Here is a 23,536-nt window from a genome sequence, read left to right on the forward strand (position 1 = left end):
TTCATGTTGCCAGTAAATCCACTGCAAAATGGAACCTTGTTTCTATGAAAGGCTTGGATGAACATGGCTACCTATGACGATACATCTTATCTGGGAAATACTCGGTGGTAACGAAAGCATGAAATGACATCCCTCTGCCTTTGACATATGGATCAATGGACTTTAAAATGCCTTATTGTTTTTACATTTTGAAATTATGCATTTCAAGAGAGAGTATGTAACAGTTTAGATCTCACGTTTGCACGTTTTCAAGCCAAAAGAGAATAACGTTGCGTAACTTCTTCCTGAAACGCTCCTTAGACTACTAAGACCTTTGATGTATGAGGACTAAAGACTAACAAAACTAACGCTGAAAGTGTAAACCGTACAATGGAAATGAATTTAAAACGCCCATCATACAGTTATTTGATGCTCCTGGTTTTGTCTTGAATGGTTCAATGGGTTGTTTTACAGTTTTTGATGGGGGGGCAGAGCTGGTAAAGCGTCCGATTGTATTTTCAGAGAGTGAAGCTGCTACACGTACTCATGTTTAGTAAGAACTGCCTTTGAAAAGAGAAATGAAGCCTGTCTTAATATATTTCATGGCCTTGGTTTGTCGGTTTAGATTAGATTTTTTTATGTAGTTCCCGACCACTTTGGATATTTGCATCCTTTTGTTCAAAGCTCAGCGTATTTTGACCAATGTGCACAGAGATTTATAGTCGATACTGGAGAGTTAAATATACGCTTACTGAGACGAATTCATACATTGTGCGAAAATGTTAAATTCTGAAATGATTTGGGCACAACAAAGTGCATTTGTTTTTTCTTTTCATATTTGGTACGGAATTTGATATTTTTGTTTGGTTTGTATAATGATGTTTTGTATATTGTTAGGCGGACACCACTGAATATAGTGCCTTATTTTGTATGTAATGACGGGATGATGATGTTTTTATCTGTAAACTGGTCACTTTTTAAATTCTTTTGTATAATGTAGTTCATTTGGGTTGATTAGGACCTTTTAATAAACTGATTTATTTAAGCATAACATCATTTTTGTCGTGGTTATGATGGAGCATAGTGACCCAAATGCAAAAATGAATATGGGTCTAAATAGAGGTTTCTCTTTAGTTGTTAATATTCCTTTTTTTAACTTCCCCTATTTTATTTCATATAACATTTACGCAGGTTAAATATTGTATCAATTTGATGGGATGTAATTCAAGATTCTTCATTACGCGTTCTGAATGGACTCTATCATGTAAAAAAAGAAAAAAATATCTTTACTTTTAGCAGCATGTGATTTATATGTGATGTCTTTGGAAATTTGCATAATTTCAGAAACAGTCACTGTAATTGTAAAGAAACTAACTATACATTCTGTAAAAAAGTATATTTAATCTGGTGTTAAATGTAAGGCATACAGTCACTTTATTGATTTTGAATATTGAATGTAATTTCAAGATAATTTATACATAATATAAACTATACATAAATGTCACGCAGGTTACAGTAAAACTTATTTCTTGTACATTGCAATTTTGGTTCCATAACATTAATAATCTCTGAGTTTACAGATCACACACGGTAAAATATGTACAGTAGAGATACATACAGTATTTCAAGTGTAAAATATATTTACATTAAATGACAGCATCAAAAGCAAACCATTTTTAAAACGCAGTTACAGCAGATGACATTTCATGATCAAATATTTTGGGAATGAAAATTCTGTCAGTCGACTTTGAAATAGATGTTTGGAAGAATGCTTATACCAGACTGACCATGAAAACATTTTGAAGAGTGTAGGGCTACTTCTGACTGACAATGTATTTTTTCCCACTATGGGAGTCAACGGGAGGCAAGATCGGTCTAGTTATAAGCCTTCCTCCAAATATCTTTCTCGGTGTTCATCAGAACAAAGACATTTATACAGATTTGGAACAACTCGAAGGCGAGTAAATGACAGAATTTTCATTTTTTGGGGTAAAGTATCCCTCTAATATATGCACTTGGTAGTCGTGTGGTTTCGTTCCATTCTCTCAAGTTGTGTAATACGCCGCTACAATTTGGTGTTTTGTGAGCATTGACTCACGTTTTAACATTACACACGTAGCGATGTCCTTTTCCTTTCTTGCAATCTCTCATCTGCCATTTTGTTTTCCTCCAGACGAGAACACACTTTCTTGTTCCCTTCATCTTTTTTGGAGGGTTCCTCCTCCAGTTGGTGTAAGTAACAGGCTCTCCGCCGACCCACTCCCACCTGCCTTTGCTTTCACGGTCATTTAGACCTGTGGATGACGAGAGAAACATGTTAAGGTTGAATTGGAAGTATTATGGCATATTTAACCCTCACACATTTTTTGGCCAATGTAATTTACCAATCCAAAAGGGTTTTCTGTCGCTGAAGTCCCAAAGCCAGTCCATATCAGGTTTTGACAAAATACTGACCAGGTTTCCATCGAAGCTTTGAAGAAAAAAACATTTGGTTGCAAGTCAAAGGCTGCCTGTGTTTTCATTTTAGTTATATAGTTAGTATGAAATCATTTTTTTGCAGTTTTCCCCATTTTATATGTATTAGATACTTTAGTTTTCAAGCCTTGATGGAATGGTTCAACCAAAAATGAAAATTTGTCAATGTTGGCCAAGTTTGGTTATAAGCATTCTTAACCTCTTTCTCTGTGTTCATCACAACAACACATTTATACAGATTTGGGATCAACTCGAGGATGAATGATGACAGAATTTTTAACTTTCCGTTTAAATCTGAAGTTTGATCTAGTCTTACCTTTCTCTGCACGCCCGTGCTGCGCCGCTCCATGTGGCTTTGCTATCTGTGCTCAGAAAGTAACAGTAGTTGTTGTGGTACGTCCATCCTGGAGAACATGTCTGTGCTTTCACAGTCTGGATACACGTACAGAAGAGATGAAAACACAAATCATCTCATAATAATAAATAGCAGTAAATTACTTATTGCTTTTATGGCGAACTGTCATTTAAAGACCCTCTCCCATTTCTCAAAATATCTTCTTTTGTGTTCCACAGAAGAAAGAGTCGTATGCAGGTTTTGAACAACGTGTGGGGGAATTCTTGTAAATATTTATTTATTATTAATATTTATGTCGGGTGAACTTCCTTTAAGATGTCCTAAATCATCATCGTGGCACATTGTAAATATTAAAGTGTGATGGTAATGACCTCATTTGTAGGTGTCCAGGGCCTCCAGGTGTCACCATTACAGCGTAAGAGTTGACCTGAGCTCTCATCGTAATGTAGAAAGCCAGTAAGTTCTGGGCTACAGGGTTTAGAATCAGGTTTAGATGGGATCTTCTGTTGGTATAAATAAATGTGCGTTGATTTAATTTCCATACAATTGATCTACTGTAACATCACGTGACAAACAGAAAAAGGGTTTTATAGAAGAACGATACACATTTCAGTTGATAAGTTCACATATGGACAAGGCCATTTGTACTATTACGTAAACTAGGACTGATCTCTCACTTGTGTTTTAAAATGTTGTAGAACTTGAGTGTTTGTGTGAGATGCCGTCTGTAGTTTTGCCTCTCTGACTGGAGCCGAGCGCTGCTGCCCCCTGCTGGTCACCTTCACCTGAGCCTTTCTTCCTGTTAAGGATGCAGTGTTGTCTTCCTCGACTGCCAGCGACATGATCCCGTGATACTGTAAGAACACGACGATATTATTTCAAAACGGAATCACACAATATGTAAAAACCCCTACTTTAAATCCACACCTTTAGACGTGAACACATTTTAATTCAGTATGTGTCAAAGGTTTTGGTTATACAGCCGCGGAAGAAATGAAAAGACCAATCCAAATGTTCATTTAATCAGAATTTCTAGATGTATGGTGGCCATTTCAGTCAAGTGTCTGTTGAATTTCAACAAAATCCAACGTCAGGAGTGACAAAGTCATCCAACAGCAATGTGAAAGACTGACAGCATGACAAGACACATGACAACTGGGATAAAAATCCAGGATACACGTAAAAAAATTACATTTACAAATATTACTGTCGTATTACTAAAAAGTAAATATGAAGTTTTCTGAAAAAATACAGAGCATCTTTTCTGTTATTTTCACGTGTTTCTCCGGTTTTCATTTTCTGCGAATGAATGAAAATGTGACAATATTTCTCCCTAATTTCAAATAAAAATATTGTTTCTAGAATTAAACAAAAAACTGATCATTTGACCCAAAGACAGTTTTTCAGTTAAAAACGCTTAAAATGGTCTCTTAACTTACATCCCCAAAATGCTTGTACATAACCTACAATGGCTACATCTGCTGTACATAATGTGATCATTGCATTGTTTCATGCATCTTACTTTAAAAATGGTATCAGATCCTCGGCGAATAATTTCAGAAGGTTGCACCTGTGAATCGTAGTTTTAGATTAGTATTCAGACTATCTATCAGCACTATTAAAGTTATTCTTTTTAAAACGTACCACTTTGCCGTTTCCATTGACTCTGAGCCTTTTCTTTGTAGCGACGGGAGTCTGAACTACTAGATCTCCATCACCTCTGATATATCCCTGAGAGAAAGGCAACACCTCCACCTGAATTGAGCTGTGTTGAGGGAACGACACCGGCTTCATCTCTGAACCTTGGAGGTCAGTGTTCACTTTGAAATTGTTTTCACTGCATTGCGCTTCAGAATGTGATCAAACATAAAACACTTATTATTAGGACGCTTCTTATCTAGGACACCCATCATAGTTTATAAATATGCAACAAAAATGTATTCAGAAGTTTTTCTGTCGTTTCAAAGGAAGCCTAATCCCTGTTATGTACAACGGTTTTACCATTTTTGTCCATTATGAGGATGGTGGCTTTTGTGTTCCCTCTCAATACCGCACCCCCTGGGAATGCCAAATTCACCTCGAATTTCTCCTCGGCCTCTTCTAAGGAGTCCTGAACTATCTCTGTTCTCCATTCTCGACTGCTCGCCCCTGCGGAAAAAAAACATTTGAATCTTTGTTATTTGTAGCATCTCAATTCCGTTCTTTCTATGTTAAAGTAGTAACCAAAAATAACAGAAAACAAAGCACAAAAGATATTTTGAAGAATGTTGGTAACCAAACGACATTGACCCTCATTGACTTCCATTCTATGGATGCAAAGCCACTTAAACATTTATTTAAATATCTTCTTTTGTGTTCCACAGATGAAAGAGTCAAAGACATGTTTGAAATGACATACGGGTGAAAAAATAATGACAGAATTTGTATTTACAGTAGTTTAATACACAACAGATACAAAAATGTCAACATACCTGGGTCGAATTGAATTAGAGATGAGGACGCAGGAATAAAATCTTTTCCAGCAGATGCTGTTAGTTCTTTTACCTGTGGGAAATAAAAACTCTATAATATTAAAAGAAATGTAAGATTAATAATGAATGAGCTAAATCCATACGCTCTACCTGTACAGTTACAAAAGATGAGTCCTGCACGTTTCCTCTTCTCTTAATGTTTAGTGAAACTGATCTCTGACTCTCACATATCACATAATCGCTCATGGTCAGCTCCACACTGGCCCAGCTGAACTCCAGCCTGCAGACGGGAATGATATTAAACACTGTTCTGTATTATTTATTCATTATTTATTACGTAAGGATGTACTGTACTTGTTCGAGGGTCCGGTATTGCCCAAAGCGTCAGAAACGGAAAACTCCAGACTGTCAGTCAGAGCATCCACAGCCGAGTTTATGATGTAGACAATATTCCTTCTGTTCAGGTCCCTTTGAGAGAAACGCTCCCTTACAAACTCACCTGTTGTTCATGATAGATTTTACAAATATATTATACAATGCAAATATCTAATGATATAAACATTTTTGAGTCTCACCGTTGATTGAATTTTCCAGGTACCCGTGGTAAGGTCCTCTAAGGATGTGGTATATAAGACGATCGTCTGGCGAGTTTGTATCGTGAGCTTCGAGCTCTCTCGATGAAATAAAGATCCCATAACGTCCATCTTTCATCACCTCTACTTTCCACAGAGTATGAAGCGTCACGATCTGTGGTGCGGAGCGGTCTAGAGCGTCAATCTGTGGTGGACACGTACACAAATAGTTATGATTCAAATTTCTACGATCATAAAATGTAAAGTTAAATCATTAATAAAACGACTGACTTGTAGTGTGATGAACGAAGGCACGGTTTGCACTTTTCCATCCACCAGAAAGCCTCTGTCTGTGGTATCGGAGGCTATGAATGTTAAGCGGTCGATCTGAGAAGATCCACCCGAGTGTCTGTATGCTACATCCAGATCATGAATGTTCTTCTGGGTGAAGTTACTGCCTGTGACCAGCGGATGTCCCTTCAGGAGCAGCTGGCCGTACTGGGGAGGTTGGGTCACTTTGTAGATCAGAGCGGTGGGTGGGGTGTCGGGGTCGGACAGGAACAGGACATCGGGAGATAAAGTTATGGTGGACCCCTGAGGAACACGCAGACCGGCATTATGCACAAGGGTGGGCAGAATCGTATCGGTCAGTTCCACAAAGATCTCCATGGTTCCATTGCGGGTTGATTTGCCGTTACTGACCACAAACCTAGAGACAATTTAGCCATATGGACATTATTAGTAAAGACGACACATCTTTAATCTTTAAGATACAGCATTGATAGCCATTATGTGCTTAAATATTGTTAAACATTATGATAGTCACAAATGCAAAGGAATTCAAAAAGTAAATAAGTTAAATACATATGCAAATAAAATATCCAAAGAGTAATCAAAATTCTAAGTGAAAAAGATCGTAAATATTTTACATAAATACAATTATTTAAAGTTTTTGTCGCAAGGAATTGCGAAAAGATTACTTTAGCGTTAAAGTCACTTTTCTCTTTTAATATTTTCCCCAAATTCTAGAATAACAGTAAACCGGATTTTTCACAGATTGTTCTCGTAATAAATTTTTCTTAAATGACAAATGACAGAAAAATACTTTTTCACGAATACAGGTTATTAACAGGAAAAAGCTGTATATTTCCTGTAATATTTCGGAGAAAAAAGTCACAAAGTGGTACATTTGATCATCTATTGCCTACAATTTGCACCAATGGCATTTTTGTCATCCAGCATCTTGGATAGAATGGAGTTCACATCTTTGTTCATTATTATTAAGCCATTCGTTTAATTTTATAATGCATAACATAAACATGTCGGCACAATCATAAATCCTTATGCAGATGAAATTATTTTAAAGATAATTGAAAACATTGTGTTATCCTATAGTAAATTGTGATGCATTTATATGTTAAAGAGCTCCTGAGGTTGACCTTATAACACGCAAACTCCGCCATTTTGGCAGGCAGTCAGGATAGCACTAGAGCTGCTGTTGCAGGCTTTTTAAAGAGTCTCCGGAGTAGGACGAAGGAAAGTTGATGAGGTAGTTGTGACGTTATATCAGGATGGTGCAGGTCGGGAATGCTATCCGTTCCTTTATTGCAGCGATACTCAAACCTGGCTCGCGGTCCATTTTCCTGCTGAGTTTTTAGCCCCAACTCTGATTAAACCACCTGAACAAGCTAATCGCTCTCCCGGTCATACGCCAAGCAATCTGCGCAGCCCTGCATGAACTCTTGAACACTTTGCTAAGCTTGATCACGTGTGTTTTATCAGAGTTGGGGCTATAAACTCGACCGGAATATGGATCTCGCGAGCCAGAAATGAGTATTACTGCTTTATTGACACACGTCAAAAGCACCCCTGGGGCATTATAGGGACCTGTTAAGTTTAATCTATTAGGTTTTGCTACGTACGTGACTGTGTCTTTTGAATTAAAGTGCGCAGTGAACTCTGTTGCTTTGAAACTCATGCTGGCGCCATTCACTTCATATTTGCTCCCGGCTGTCCTTGCCTGCCAGTATGGCGGTGTAAAGAGAATGGGTCACGTGACCTCCGGAGCTCTGTAGTTGGATTCATTTATGCTGATATTATTGTTTAAGAATGTGTGGACATCTGAACAGGGTGATTTTCCATTATTGTATTACAATGCCTAATGACATTCTTTCACATTAAAAAGGCAAACGTGATTAAAAAAGAAACGATAGTGGCTTAAAGCTTAAATCAAGCTTTTATTTAATGCAAAATGATCATTTAGACCATTTTGTCAGGAGTGGTTCATAATGTTTTCGTGATTACCGCAGTGTCTCTTTGGGTGAATCTGCTCTGTTGTCGTGTACGTAGCACACCAGGTTTGCAGCTACATCCAGCTGACTGAAGGACCGAATCTGCACACCCGGGTTTTTGATGTACTCCACATGTCCATGCGCTGGAGGTACAGTGATGATGTACAGAAGTTCCTCTGGCTTATCAGTGCCGTCCACAGCCAATAACACATCTGTGGTGAGGACAACTCGCTCCCCACGACTGGCTCTCACAGGATTCACAAACAATACTAGATCTCCTGGAAAGCAATCACAGATAGATGTTGCTACAAATATTTTGCTTATTTTTAGGTCACTTGCAAATCCGTACAATTACGTTTACAACTTCAGCACAGAAGCGGTCTAAAAATTGTGTCCATGTATTTTCGTGCATCATATACAGTACTCAGATGGTATGTTTCAACTGAAAACAATGAACTCCCAACTCACCTTTCTCTAGTTCTTTGACAGTAATGTGGAAGTGCTGAGCAGGAGAGCGGTTTTTGCCATCAAACAGATGGAAGACAAAGAAGTCAGTGGTGCGAGCTCCGGGTTGGCCAGTGTGAAGGTAACGCAACAGGTTCATGTCCAAAACCTCCTGAGAACAATTCATTCCTGCAGATAGAGCCACCCAGTCTGTGCCTACCTAAGAAACAGCAGGCAGCAAGTACTGTATATCAGGAAGGGGAAATTAAATGTGTCTTAATGGTCAATATGTTCTCAATACATGTTCAAGTTTTTGACATTAGAAGGCGTGACGTGATTCGGACTACGATTCAACAAAACTACGATTGGACGGACGGTTTAGCACCTCAGAGTCAAAAGCATTATAAGGTTGCTCGTTTTAGAAAGATGAACACTACATAACCGTAAATGGTGTATGTTGTAGGAACTGTATAGTTTATTCTGATAGAAATGAGTAAATCAATTACTTAGAGAAGAATTCTTGTTGTGTGTACTTGCCACCTCTAGGGTGACCGTTTCATCGGACAACTTCCGGTCTGTGTTTGGCTAGTGTCTAATAATATGACTATAATATTTGATTCAATTATTTATTTTTATTATTATTGTATTGTATATAAATAAACAATTTGTTGAATGGGTCAAGTTCTTTGGTCGCATTTAAATTAACCGTATAGTAGGCTACATGCGCATCTAGCGGTTGAGCATGGTATCGCAGTCTTAATTCAAAGTATTGGAGAGGCAAGTTTAGCCAAATATCCAAGTTTCTTTTGCCTGTCATCAGAAATAATCTACAAGGCACACTTTGTTTGCAAATGTGTACCGGAAGTTAATCGCAGCCCACGAACGCACGCATGCGCAGTAACATTTGTTTATGTTATCGCTCTGAAGCCATCTATATTAATGACAATTTGATACAAATATGATTTAATTCAACTAGTTTCGCTCTGTGACACAGCAGGGGATTGAGTCATCGCTGAGCACCGCTTACAGACAACGAATGGGGCAAGCGGTGTGTGTTTCTGTTAACAGAAAAATATTTTTTCAAAGATGCTAAAAGACTTTGATGGCACTTTTCATCCAGTGTGTGACTTATCGGTTAAATCTACAAAAAAAATTATATTTGAACTTTGTACCGTTCTTCCTAGACATGTTTTAAGTCTGACCTTCATCTGAAGGGCACCATGATTGGGTACGGTCTCAAAGACGTAGATGACGTCACAGGGGGGAGTGTCTTTATCCTGGGCATTGAGAACAGCACTGGAGATACGTCTAGACTCCCCAGCCTCAATCTGAATCCCAGTGTTCCTAAAAAAAATAAAAACAGTACCCAGTTTTGGGATTTACCCAGTCAGACAAGGGCTGCTACCAGTTGTACATTTTAGCGTTCTGGTAAAAAATTGCTCTCAAAAAGTAATTTTCAACAATCCATTTCCCTTTCAGTTTAAGGACTTTGGGTTTAGAGTCAGGATTATAAAAATAAATATAATTTATTAATGGATAACAGGAACGGTATGGTATTCATTTTCCTTACTGATATACAGCATGTTACCGTGTAATATGTGGTTCCTCGTCATTGATCGGCAGCACTTTCACATGCACGCCTCTCTTGAGCTGGTGTTTTCCATCGGAGAGCTGAATGATGAATATGTCCGTCTGACTCTCGGAGTCATCATGCATGTACATCACACTCATACCTGAGAGTAAAACAATAACTGTATTATGTGATATACTGTATGCATCTAATGTCACTAATGGAAAGAAATTGTTTACACATTACACTGTTGTGACAAATGTGGTGTAGTGACATGTTGCCTTAAATTAGCTAAATGGTTCTTTCAGCATTTCTTTATTTCATCCAGCATCACATTACATCTTGACCAATCTTTTGGTCTGTGTATAATATGATATAAAGTACATAAAAAATATATTGACTTGAGTCCCTATTAGAATAAACTCAGCTATTTGCTTGTTTTATGTTGGTTCAACTGATTTTTCTGTTTTGATGAGAAACAGATTGATAGAAGCTGACATGTTGAGTTGCATAAACTCAAAAACAGCTGTGCAGCAAAATTGGCTTTTCAGTTAACTTTATTATCAACTATATATATATATATTGTGAATCTTTAAAATATTAAGTACCGTTCCTGAGATCATCCATTGTAAAGTGTTCTATTGGTATTTCGGTTCCACGCCTGTTCTTGAGTCTCTTGTGAAACGTCAGATCACTTCCGTGCGCCGCACCCATGATGGATCCATGTTGGGGCTGCTGGATAATGCTGAACGTTAAGCGCTCTCTAGGAATGTCGTGATCCACTGCGTCGAGTACAGTGGGGTCCAACACGGTCATGTCTCCCTCCCTGACCTTAAAGACAAAATGTGTCATGCTCACACGCCTGAAATGACTACAGAAATGCTTCCCAGATCAAATGTGGTTTATACTTATTAAATAAAATAAATATTTTCTTGCTTAAGATATTCATGTGTCAAGCATTTTCTTTGGACTGACCGTGATGTTTCTAGCCAGTAGGTCTGGAATCTCATCATTGGTTGGACTGATGATGATGTAAAAGGGGACTGGAGATGACTGCTGTTTTCCGTCAGACACACGCAGCATAAACTGGTCCGTGGTGGGCTCCATCCTCTGGTGTCTGAACTGGACATAGTTAATGTGTCCGTTCAACACATTCCTGTGAGTAAAAGAAACTAGAAGAAAAATGAATAAACAGTTAAATATCAAGCATTCTTTTTCTTTATTGTAATTGAACAACTTTAATGAAATGTCACAGAAATCACAAGATCGTCACACTGACCGATACTGATTCCCATGTTGCTCTTTTCAAAGCCAGGGCTGGGCAGAATGTTTTCTATGTATCCAAACTGTGGAGGAGAAACCAGGATGAGCTCCAGGTTTTCTGGACGAGTGTCCTGGTCTGTAACTCTCAGATGGGTCGCCGTGATAGAAGCGGACCCACCCTCGTCCACTACAAAGAGTTCTCCTGATGTATGAACAGAAGATAGATTTATCACAGGTAACAAATAACATTTGGTAAACTTTTAAATATTGTTAACATATACACACATAGAGAAGACCCAAAAGGTATTTGGATCAGAGGTATCACACATCTGTTTTCAGTTTAATTATATTGTTAATATTGTTTTGAATTGGCATTGTTACAAGTTTCATTATTGTAACACAAGTACTTTTGTAATTTTATTATATTTTTATTATTATTATTATTATATTTATTTGTATTTATATTACATTATTTGTTCTTTTTATTAAAATTGAAAATTGAGTTTTCATTTTCAGTGAATCCATTTTTGCTCAATTTTGGAATAATGTTTTTGCTTTCAATGTATCAGTACATTTTCAGTAGTATTTCAACTATAAATCAATTAACAAAAAAAAATTAATAGTTTAAGTTTTGGTAATCTTGATTTGGACACAAAAAATGGTCATCTTAAAAAAAAATCTAAAAGTTTGTCGGCTTGTAAATACGACAGATTTTAGGACAAAACTGTCAGCATTAACGTTAAATTGAGGGCTTAAACATATCATTTTTCTCGCAGATTTCGTGTTTCCTTTACCAGCAGCAATAGATGGTGGTTGGTTGTCCACAGGATAAATGGTGATGTTAAGATCATAAAGCGGCAGGCTGTTTTGTAGACGAGGTGTTTGTCCCCTGCCATTACAACATGAAGGAACTGACTCTCCATCAGAAATCACAAATGTAATGATGTCGTGGCGAGGCTGTAGCCCAATCTCTTGTCCTTGAGTACAAAATAAACAAATTGGTTCATGCAATTTATGATTATACTTAAACGCATTAATCTAAAATGGGTCAAAAAATGGCTTGCATTACTAGATCACTTAAACAAATTCAATGCATGTGAATTAAAATACAGCCTTGAAATATCACCTGTGTGCCTGTAGGAAATGACTCCAGCATTTACATCCGCTTGTCTAAAGCGATCCACAACCATGCCGTTCCTTTGAACGACCCCATAATATGGTTGCCGGCCGATCATATACATCAGTGTGCTGTCGTCACTGTCAGGATCTGTGGCACAGATGTACTCTATAGTGATGATCACTTCCTGTCCCTCCGCGCAGGATAAAACAGGTTTTAACCCTGGGACTAGAACTGGTACCTCGTCGTTGACCGGTGTCACCTGTCGAAGTAAGTTTGTCAGACGTGTCTATTATTATCAAATGTGATGCAAAAGTATTGCGAGATAAATCAAGGATACCTTGACATGTAGCACAAAGTCGGCAGTATTGATGCCATCGGTGGCGATGCATTGAAAATCATCTTGTTCTGTCTCAGAGTTGTCATGTTGATACCTGTTAAGAAAACACAGAGGAACACAAATCTGTCATGTTTGTGTTCGAATGCGCATTGTTCTCTAAAGTGACATAAAATGTTTTTAAATGTTTTATTTAAAACATAAAAATTCAATATTTTTAAAGGGATATTTTACCCAAGAATAACATTTTGCTAATTTCTTCACCCTCAGATCAAAACTTGTATGACACAAATGAAGAAGAGTTGTTTGACGCAAACGAACAACATTGGTAGTTGTGGACAGGACACAAACCCGTGAGACATTTCTCAAACTATTTTGTGTTGCGTTAAAGAAAGAGTCATATTCTGGTTTTGAAAGACATGAGTATCGATATATGATGACAGAATTTATTTGGGGGTGAACTATCCCTTTAAATAGCATTGTATGGGTAAAGGATATGATGAACTACACCTGACCTAACTTTTAGGCTTTTCAGATCCCTCATTGCGAACATTTGGCCTGGACTTATGGGTTTGCCGTCGAGATAAATCATTCCATGCTGAGGTTTTCTCTTTAGCTCAACGTGCAGAGAGTCTTCAAGTGAGTCCTGATCAGTTAGACGCAGGTGATCTTCAGTCACCCAACACTCTCCTCCCTCATCCACCGTCAGCTGCTTCACATGCACCTAAAGAGGACAAGAAACACTTTCACATCATGTATGAGCAACGAAGTGTTATGTCTGTAAGAAATTAGGTCTAATTTAAGGTGATATCGTAATGATGTGTGAAATTGCAACAAGCTAATGTATGTAGATGTTTGTTGCTTTTGCCTCTCTATCGCCATCTCTGGTTGAAACGTAAAATTGCAGGTTACTTTGTGTACTTTTCTTTACGTGAAAATGACGTCAAACCCCCAAAATCAAATATCACATTAATATAGATAATAGCACACCTCTCCTGAATAAGCAACACCAAGGTCCTTGGTTTGACTTTTGGGGAATACAAGAACTGACCAAAATGTGTATACCTTACATAATACAATGCAAGTTTGATAGAAGCATCTGCCAGAATGCATACATGTAAATCAACTTTCATCTCAAGAATGGTGCTGAAGAAGTTTTATATAGCTGCTGTATGACAAAGCTTACTAAACAAAACCATTAAACCATTAAAGGGATAGTCCACCCAAAAATTTTAAATCTGTCATGATTTACTCACCCCCAAGAACATTTCTTTGTTCTGTTGAACACAAAGAAAGATATCTGGAAGAATGTTAAAAACGGACCATTGACTACCATAATGAAGCTTCCATATAGTTTGCTTTCCCAAATTCTTCAAAATATCTTCTTTTATGTTCAACAGATCCCCCAAAAATGACCATAATATTTCCTACCATGGTGGTCAATGGTGCCCCAGAACTGTCAGTTGCTTACATCCGTCCAAGTATCTTTCTTTTTGTTCAGCCAAACAAAGAAATGTATATGATGATAAATTATGATGATAGCATTTTCATTTTTGGGTGGAGTATCCCGTTAATGTAGTTTTTTTCTGGATTGGGTAGATGTACCTCTGGTGCCAGGTTGTCCACTGGTAGAACTGTTATGTTGAAGCAGATTCCAGTGGTCGTGCTGCCTTGTTTATTGGTCACTGACAGGACAAACTGGATGTGCTGTCGGTAGGGTCCAATGTCCAGGATGGGGGGCATATAAGCTACTTTCATGTAGTTGACTGCATGCTATATAGAAAGATGTCAGATAGAGTTCTTTCTAAGCTTTAGGTCGCCTCAAAAAATATATGTAGGTATACTGTTTGACTGTATTATTTTAATACATAAAAAGCTCTAGGCAACTATACACAGTAGTGACCAAAAGTGATTTGAAAGAAACTATGATAATCTTCCGCTCTTCTTCAAGTAAATAATGTAAGAGTTTCTATGCGTGCTGTGTTTCTAAAACTGAGCTTTGAGAATTTAAGGAGGCTTTGCAAAAACACAACACATGAGAACATTTGTTGGAGTCAAGACCCAGCAGAATGACTGCTGTAATCAAATATGAAATAACTGTTAATATGGTTGTCAATGTGTGTGTGGTGAAGAAGGCGGGATGAGAGCCGTGACGCGGGGCCGGTGGCGTGAGTAATAAGTTCAAGCAGCTGTGCGTGCACCGGTCCCGCATCTTATCACGGAGGAGATTGGGAGCTTAAAAGGATGTGCGGCAGGACTGTTGACGAGAGAGGACCGGGCCCCGGACATATGTTTAGTTTGTGTATGTGTTATGGCCGGCAGTCGACCGTGAGGTGGCTGTCGGCCGGTTACTTCCGTGTTTATTGTTTATTTAATTAAAGTTTTAGTGTTTGAATGTTCGCCGGTTCCCGCCTCCTTCCTTTCCTTCTATGGAACTTTATTACAGTATGCTTTCTAGTTTTCTACTTTTTTGTAAATTAGAAGAAAATCGATTTAGTTGAATACGCGGTGGTTTGTCTTTTTTTGACGATTAATTTAGTCAAATAACAACGTTCACCACGTCTATCGTCACCATTTTGTAACGTACAAAATGTCTTCCATTGTTCAAATATTCCCACCCAACATCACTTTTGGTCAGTACTTTACATTAAACGTGCACATAATGTTTTACCTGAGTGAAAAGTCTCAACATTGGAGCATCATGGTCTTTGTGAAATTTTGGGATGCTGTCAACCAGAAACAATCTTCCTGCATCTGACTCCCTATAAAATAAAACCAGCATGTTAAACCCAAACGCCATTGACTTTCAATATGTCATCATGCTGTACTTGACATTTAAAATCCTCTTTCTATGGAATGATTGTGTTAGATTGTGATGGACAGGTGAATTTTGTACCCATGAGTGAAGCTGTAGAAGGGTGGGGTGGTGACTGTGTATGTGAGCTCACTGTCTGGTGACTCCAGATCAATAAAACGCAGCTGCTGTTTGGTCAAGTAGATGACGTCTGTCTCATTGACAACCAAGTGTCTTATCACACCTGCTGCCTCTTGGGGAGGTTGATCGGGGACGGGCTGGATTTGTATCACAATCACCTGCAAATGTTACTTTTATTAGTATCATTTGAATTCCTTTTGAACAAATGATCTTTTCTGACTGCAAATGTACAATCTAATGGTTGGTAAAAAGGGACAAAGTTAACCGTTGGTTTAAATCAAACTAGAAAATGTTCACATTTGACCTAACCATGAGTTAAAACAATCCACAATTTGTGGTAAAACAACCCAGCATAACGTGATTTGGTTGGGTTTGTGTGTGTTTCACACACTTGTGCCGAATCAATGTTCGGGAGATTACCTGAGGGTCTGAAAGATTTGGAGGATCGTGAAAATCGGACAACACCACCTCAAAAGAGTCCTCAAAAATCTCACTGCCTGAGTGGCGATAATAGATGATGGAATGGAAAAGGTCCTTCTGAAGGAAACGGCTCACATGGTAACCTGTGCAAAGAATCTCATTGTGAATGACCACCAGAACATTGCCATGCAACAAAGTATGTTTTTAAATGTGTTTTGACTTGAAAAGCTGGCTTGTTTCAATCCATGGTTGGGTAAAATGTGAACAAACCCAACCGCTGGTTAATAAAGGAACATAAAATCTCCACATCTGACCCAACGATGGGTTGAAACAACCCAGCATAGATTCCTTTAAAACTCATTTAAACAATTGAATAAATGTATTCCTATCTCACCTGTTATTCCAGGACCGGGCATCTTCATGATTTCTCCTGCTTGGGGAGGTCTGGTGACGTTGAACATAACGTAGTCATCACTAGAGTCCATATCACAGGCCTGCAGGATGGATCCTCTCAGAAGAGCCGTCTGACCTTCAGAAAGCTCCAGCACCGTATTGGTAATGAGAAAGGGTGGGCTGTCATCTTTGGGCAGGATGTTGATGGGAAACTTGTGTCTAATGTGATGCAAACCATCGGTAATCCGGAAGACTATGTAATCTTTAGTAGTGTCGCTGTCATCGTGGTGGTATCGTACCACACCTTCCTTAACATCATTTACAGTGAACACAAAGCTTTTTCCACCTAAGATTAAACACAGGATTGTTGTTGAAAGTTCAGTGTAGGGGTCATAGTTGTAGAAGAAACAAATTGGGCAGAGATGAAATATATTGCAAACCTCGAACGGAAAGTCTTCCATGCTGAAGGCCGTCCACAGTGATGATTTTTACAGCTTTCGGGTTGTCATTGTCAACAATCTGCAACTGATCCCATGTGATAGGACGAGACTGACCTTCCAATAGACTGAGGCCTGCTCATATGACAGAGAAGAAGGTGAATGAATGTTTAAGATGTTATTGGTTCCCTTAATTTATACATTTCTATGACTAGTGAGGAAACGGATGTAGGGGAAATTTCCGAACAACCCTGAAACTTAAAAAAAGTTGTTGAATTTGTGTTTTTTTACTGCGTATTTTGGTTTGTTTTGAGTATATTTAACACAATCAAAAAAATAGATACTATTTGAAAAATATTTGAATCATCCACACATACAACAATGTTTTGACCAATAGGCTCCTTGAAGCTCACAAATTTGTAAATTGCTAATTTGTTTGAAAACATTTCAAGTGTGGTGTTGCTTTATCTTTGATTCATTTATTTGTATTTATCGAAGAGATGTGGATGTTGGTTAACCTTTAGAAGCCATAAATGTCTATTTACAAAAGATAAACCGATCAATTTTAAGAAATTCAACATTATTTGGTTCACTTTTGGGCTGTTTATCATTCATCAGCTGAAAATAATCACTTAAAATGAACAATATTAGTGTTGTTTAATGTGGATTCTAATATATTTATCATTATGGTTGTCTTTATACATTTTTGCTGTGAATTGTCTAAATAATAACCTAAAACCTGGTTCATCTTGAATTTAAAGAGGATATATTTGTCATCACAGGTTTTTCCATAGTGAAACGATTTTATATGTTATGTAATGTTGTTAGGATAGCAGCAGAATAAATGTGGTGTATACGTAGAAGGACGCTTATTACATACCCATGTTCCAGGACACTCGGGGTGCATTGGTATCAGCCGTCCTGATGGAGATGTGTACCATCACAGGCTGACTTTTGTCAAAGTAGAAATCGTGCACCTCAAACTCTACCTAGAAGAAATGAACGATAATTTACCTCATTCTAAATAAACACAGATCTAAATAAAAATAGCTTAAAGGCTCCTTAAGTTCTGTATAATAATTCCGTTTTTACTAGTTTTGGTTTGACTCATTAACCTTGCGACAGTTACTACTAAATAAAACCATGCATTTGCCTCTGTACATGAATAGATTGTAACTGGTTAGATCCTCGCAGGTACCTCGTAGTTCCTGCGTTGTGTGTGGCTGGAGTTTGGTGGCTGGTAGCCGATCAGCATGTCATTGAGATCCATCCAAGTGAAGGAAGAGATAGGTTTAGTGTGGTCGGACAAATGAGTAATGAAACCCTGAGAAGGAGACTTTGTGATGTTGAACACCAGCCTCTGCTTGGGTGTCTCATCATCCTCCGCATCCAGCGTCGCCGTGGAGAGTGGAGTCAGGATGAACTGATCCACTTCCAGGATGAACATAGACATAAAGGCAGGTTTGGGAGGCTGATTGGTCATAGCGTCTTTAATGGTTACTGGGATCCAGGCCTGCTCTGACTGGATGGTAAAATGGTTGGACAGATATCAAAATGTATATGTTTACTCTGCGTTAATGGGAAAAGCATTCATTTAGGATTTATACCTGGATTATGCTTCTGCTCCGAGTGTCTGTAAGGTCCAGTCTAATAGCGATGTAGTCAATATCCGGAGACGGCGGGTCAATGTGGTGGTAGCGAATGCCCATCAAAAGGAAATCACCGCAGGGTACTTTAGTGATTTTAAGCATTTTCAGGCCCTTTAGACAGTCGTCACTTTTACAATGAGCCCTGGCTTTATTATCTGCAGGGTAGACAATTTAAGTATAAATTAACAAATGAAAAATATAACAATTTATATATTTAACAAAATAAACCAACATGAAGAACCAACATGTTTCAAATTGCTATTCCAAGTAAAGATAATTTTATTTCCATTATAGCTCAGTGCCTCTTTTTTTATAATTTTATACTTATTTATTTACTTTATTCCTTTACTCTATCGTAAGTTTGTTTTCTTCTTCATTCAGCTACTACTGAGACAAATTATGACGGGTTAAAAAATATTTTATTGGGGTAATTTCGATAGCTTTGAAAAATTAGGCTTCGTTTTTAACCTGTAACAACCTTCTCTGGTAGGTAAAAGATTTGTTTGCATAAACTGTGAAAAAAACTGTCATTTACGGTATATATTTTTAGTTTTTCACGTATTTGTTAAACCGTAAAATTACAGAAACGTTTAAGTTTTTTTGTGAATTCTGTTATTTTACAATATATTTCTGGTGCCCCGGCTGCCGAAAAATGTCATTTGTTGTACAGTGCAGTTTGTTAGTTTTACCCAGCTGTCTTCGTAAAGGAACAAAGCTGTCAGGTTCATCTCCTCTCGGTCCGTCTGGTGTCTCAGGCTCGCCGGTGACCAGTTGACCATGAGCGGGTAGATGTGTATCCATAGTCGTCACCTGAACTGTGCATTCGAGACTATTACGATGCTCATAGTGGAAAGACACTATGTTACCATCCAGAACGTTGGAGAGGCCGTAGAACTCCGGTACCTTGAGATTCTGTGGTCCAAACTTAATAACATTACAGTCAGGCTCCATGATTTCAATGTGTAGATTGAAGACCTCGGTGTAGGTTTCTGTCTCTGTAAATCTAACAACATCATCATTTCAACATACGTATTCTTGACAATGACCATGACGACGAACTATTAAAGTTGGCATAAAACAGCATGAAATAAACATACCTGTATAGACGAAGATTAACAGTATCCTCTTTTAAAATTGGACATCCGTTGTGAGTGTATTTCACTTCATCGTCCAGAAAGTGACAGTCAAAAACCTGTCAGATGTGAAAACAGATGTGTGGTAAGTAAAGAAAAGGGAATACGACACTGAAAAAACAAATCCGTACTGTCAGCTGAAGTGACAAAAATATACGGTAAAATAATGTGTTTTCCTGTAAAATTACAGAATATAAGGATACAGAATAAATAGTTTTCCTAGTTTGTCTTGTAAATGTGTTGTCTTTTTCTGTAATTTTACCGTTTAAAAAAAAAAATAAACTATAAAAAATGTAATCTTTTACATGTTCTGGCAGCTGGGTTAATGCTACTGCAACAAAGTGTCAGTTGTCCTATTGCGTCCTTCACTTTTGGTTAATGAAATGATACACTATGCACACTTGACTGCAACAGTAGGAAAAAAAAAGTGTAGTGTCACGGTGAGGTTTGACAGCTTTCATCTTCCACTGCTCTTTGATGAGGGTCACAGTTACCACTAAAAACAGATGCTTGCCGTGTTCTCAGATTGATGACTAGCAGGCATGTGCCAGGTCTGTTGAAGGTTATCATTTTGACAGAACAGTGTGTTGATGACAGGCCTTGCTGACTTTAAAGTAACACAAGTTTGTAAAAAACACTAGTGTGTTTTCTCTTGTGCACTCCAGTGTCTGTGGGACCTAAAAGCCATATAATAATGAACCTGAAGACATTTATTGGATTTGTTAAGACATGCATCAGTATTACCTGAAAACACTATACTGTACTTTAATATATACTATGGTTGTACATTAAAGTGCTTACTACACTTTGTTGCAGTAGTATTAACTATGGCAAAATGTTAAACTGAAGTATTCTTTCATATCTACATCCAGAAATGTTACTTCAGTTTGCTATAGTAAATACTAAAGTATACTACAGTATTTTTCATGATTTTCACATGCTCTCAGAGTAAATCTATATTGTGAAATAACTAATATGTTGAGCTGGGCAATACAATGAAAGTTTATTAAGATAACGTCTTACCAGTGGATAAAGTGTGCCGACCCGTTGTGTGATGGGTTCATTCAGCACAACTTCCACCTTGCATGCATCTTTTCCTCTGGGAATATTAAACTGTAGCTCTGGCTCCTGTAAAAAGACAGACTGTCCTCTCTTCACCTTCAGCTTCCGATTGGTCTTGACCAGAGACCCCTGAATCTGATGTAAAAGTCCAAGAAAAAAGAAGGACAGAAGTGTCCTGTTCTTTAGAGCCATTCTGTTGAGCTTGTGTGGATCAGGACCGCTGATGTTTCAGTGGATGCGAGGGGGTGGATGAATCCGCTTGGGTTGTTTGGGTTTGCTCTGTCTGGTGAATGTTGTTATTCAAAGTCATCTCCCCACCTCCCTAATGCTGATTCGTCGTATAAGTCGTAAGCGTTGCTCAGGGGTTTTCGGAAAACGGCAGTATCCATGGACGATTGAAGGAATATCTGAAATGATGAGGAATATTATTTCAAAACAAGCAAAGGTTCATGTACCGTTAATAAATCCTAAATAAATCTGAACAGGGTGACCAGGACCCAGACGCGACACTACTTAAGTTAATAAATAAATAAAATGAACAATACTTATAATACTTTATTAATAATAATAATAGAAAACTAATATAAATAAAGAAATAATAATTATTTTTAATCATCATATTGAATAAATAAACTAACCAAATACGTGATTGCATTTTATCACATGCCAGCTTATTTAAAACTTAAAACTAAAGAAGTTCTCGGTCACTTCTCTTTGACATGTGGAGTGATCGGGAACAAAACTACTTCCGATCCCAGTCCCACAGAGGTGAGATGTCAAAGGACAGGATGACCTTTTGACCCCAGGCAATCTTCAGGCCCTGAAATGAGCAGTCAGGAGATGAATGCTGTCTCATCTGTCAGCACTGAACACTCTGCTAAAGAGGGTTAATTTTTCCACCTGCACCTATGTGACCCACGGAAAAGCTGAAGGGCATGAAAAATGGTTTCCACCTTGCAGCTTCATTCATCCGATAATCTTTCCATTCATTACCATCATTGAAGGCAGTCGTATGACATAATCAACTCATGGGCTTCCAAAAATATTGTCTAGACTCTTAACATATGTCTCAGCTTCCTCTTTGATTTCATTCAAATTAAATAAATAAAACGTCTTGTCTATTAAACAGATTTATTTTCTCACAACAAAATTGCTATCTGTTTTTTTGCTATAGTTGCCAAACAAATCTGCTTAAAGCAACAAAAAAAATATCGCTGTATAAATTAATACTTTAAAACATCTGGAATCAGTCCATCTTTGTTTGGCCACTAATGTGTTTTCTTTTAAAGGCCTCTGCCCTTTTCTTCCTGCTGTCTTTATCCGTTGAAAAACCCAATTTTCCTAAATTGTTCCATAGCCTCAGGCATAACAACAGCCCTCAAAGCCTTTGAAAGCTTAAGAAGCAGGACGGTCAGAGTTATCAGCCTGTTTTCTTAACAGCGTGAAATTTCACAGAGGGTCTATTCAACAAACTCGAGAACACACAGGCATTTAAAAAAAAAAAGAGAAATGTTATGTATTCTTGATGAGTCAGAAAAGGTTTACAAAGCCATTTTATAAAGATTTATATTGTATCTAAATTGTATATTAGTGTATTTTAAAATCAATAAAAGGCGACTGAGTGAATGATCAGATAAAGGATCAGTGATGAAAGAGAAGATCGCAAACAGGGCATAGTTGATATGGGTTTTAAGACAGAAAAGTGATGGTCTATTTGCTTCTAACATGTGTTTTTAAATAGCTTCCAAGGGATTTTTAATGCATATGGCTCTTGCATGTGGATGAAACGGTTTCAGAATTTAATTCAGTGTCACCTTTTATTAATGCACATTTTCATTTCTCATTTACAGTTAAAATGTGAAAGAAGAGATAATAAGTGGTTGTAATAAGCCTTTGAATCATTATGAAGAAGTGAAACCATTTAAACTCTTGACCATGTGGGCACCTTCATGGAAACCTAATATTTAAAATCGGATGTGGTAAATACGGTGTGTTCCCAAACCCATGTTTAGCTGTCTTCCAGTAAAGAAACCTTCAGTTTTGGATCATGTTTTTCTTTTCAAAGCACACAGCTATCACCCAAAAGTGAAAAAACACAGAAGAAAGTTGGTAACCCAACAGCGCCGGCACCCGTTCACTTTTGTAATGGACATAAAACCAATGCAAGTGAATGGGTGCCAGTTTACAACATTCTTCAAAATATCTTCTTTTGTCTTCTGTGGAAGAAAGAAAGTCATACGGCTTTGAAATAACAAAAGGTCGATTAAATGATGACAGAATTAAAAATGTTGGTTTGTGTTGAATATCTTACAAACCATCTTTATCTCGACCGTGCTTAAATAATCCTTCACTCATAATAAGATAAACCACATTCTCAGACAGATGTCTTCTTGGCCTCTTCACTGTCAAGAATGAGTATACTTGCTGAAAACAAGTACTGCTCTGTATCACAAGAGAGCTGTTGTGTATAACTGATGCGTCTGATGTGCCTGAGTTATACAACCCTGGAGACATCAGAATTAGCCTTAGAGACGTAAATGAGACCGGCTGAGATGGAAAAACGTGGTCAGACATACCAGATACGGAGAGAATCGGATCACAAAAGGTTCAAGGATCCTAATATGTCCTCCGGG

General features: G+C 37.8%; 2 protein-coding genes across 2 annotated transcripts in view; one reads left to right on the forward strand and one right to left on the reverse strand.

The window, feature by feature from the left end:
- The window catches only part of usp53a (ubiquitin specific peptidase 53a), a 38,344-nt gene extending 36,868 nt beyond the window's left edge, over nt 1-1,476 (forward strand). The window contains exon 18 of the mRNA XM_079458042.1: nt 1-1,476. Coding sequence (XP_079314168.1) covers nt 1-77 — 77 coding nt within the window. The 3' untranslated portion in view covers nt 78-1,476.
- The window catches only part of frem1a (Fras1 related extracellular matrix 1a), a 26,679-nt gene continuing 4,505 nt past the window's right edge, over nt 1,363-23,536 (reverse strand). The window contains exons 2-37 of the mRNA XM_079458068.1: nt 20,865-21,310; nt 19,806-19,900; nt 19,398-19,711; nt 18,667-18,863; nt 18,258-18,581; nt 17,940-18,048; nt 17,063-17,194; nt 16,624-16,968; nt 16,230-16,372; nt 15,771-15,967; nt 15,546-15,636; nt 14,480-14,647; nt 13,390-13,598; nt 12,878-12,971; nt 12,547-12,799; nt 12,215-12,397; nt 11,437-11,622; nt 11,133-11,329; nt 10,766-10,988; nt 10,176-10,320; nt 9,790-9,931; nt 8,612-8,807; nt 8,157-8,421; nt 6,144-6,561; nt 5,856-6,057; nt 5,635-5,779; nt 5,431-5,560; nt 5,281-5,353; nt 4,811-4,957; nt 4,454-4,656; nt 4,332-4,379; nt 3,487-3,663; nt 3,181-3,312; nt 2,771-2,886; nt 2,364-2,449; nt 1,363-2,273 (exon numbers count right to left, since the gene is read on the reverse strand). Coding sequence (XP_079314194.1) covers nt 2,074-2,273; nt 2,364-2,449; nt 2,771-2,886; nt 3,181-3,312; nt 3,487-3,663; nt 4,332-4,379; nt 4,454-4,656; nt 4,811-4,957; nt 5,281-5,353; nt 5,431-5,560; nt 5,635-5,779; nt 5,856-6,057; nt 6,144-6,561; nt 8,157-8,421; nt 8,612-8,807; nt 9,790-9,931; nt 10,176-10,320; nt 10,766-10,988; nt 11,133-11,329; nt 11,437-11,622; nt 12,215-12,397; nt 12,547-12,799; nt 12,878-12,971; nt 13,390-13,598; nt 14,480-14,647; nt 15,546-15,636; nt 15,771-15,967; nt 16,230-16,372; nt 16,624-16,968; nt 17,063-17,194; nt 17,940-18,048; nt 18,258-18,581; nt 18,667-18,863; nt 19,398-19,711; nt 19,806-19,900; nt 20,865-21,095 — 6,516 coding nt within the window. The 5' untranslated portion in view covers nt 21,096-21,310 and the 3' untranslated portion in view covers nt 1,363-2,073. The remainder of the gene's footprint in view (nt 2,274-2,363; nt 2,450-2,770; nt 2,887-3,180; nt 3,313-3,486; nt 3,664-4,331; nt 4,380-4,453; nt 4,657-4,810; nt 4,958-5,280; nt 5,354-5,430; nt 5,561-5,634; nt 5,780-5,855; nt 6,058-6,143; nt 6,562-8,156; nt 8,422-8,611; nt 8,808-9,789; nt 9,932-10,175; nt 10,321-10,765; nt 10,989-11,132; nt 11,330-11,436; nt 11,623-12,214; nt 12,398-12,546; nt 12,800-12,877; nt 12,972-13,389; nt 13,599-14,479; nt 14,648-15,545; nt 15,637-15,770; nt 15,968-16,229; nt 16,373-16,623; nt 16,969-17,062; nt 17,195-17,939; nt 18,049-18,257; nt 18,582-18,666; nt 18,864-19,397; nt 19,712-19,805; nt 19,901-20,864; nt 21,311-23,536) is intronic.

This window comes from Barbatula barbatula (assembly GCF_947034865.1).
Source record: "Barbatula barbatula genome assembly, chromosome: 1".
Taxonomy (NCBI): Eukaryota; Metazoa; Chordata; class Actinopteri; order Cypriniformes; family Nemacheilidae; genus Barbatula; species Barbatula barbatula.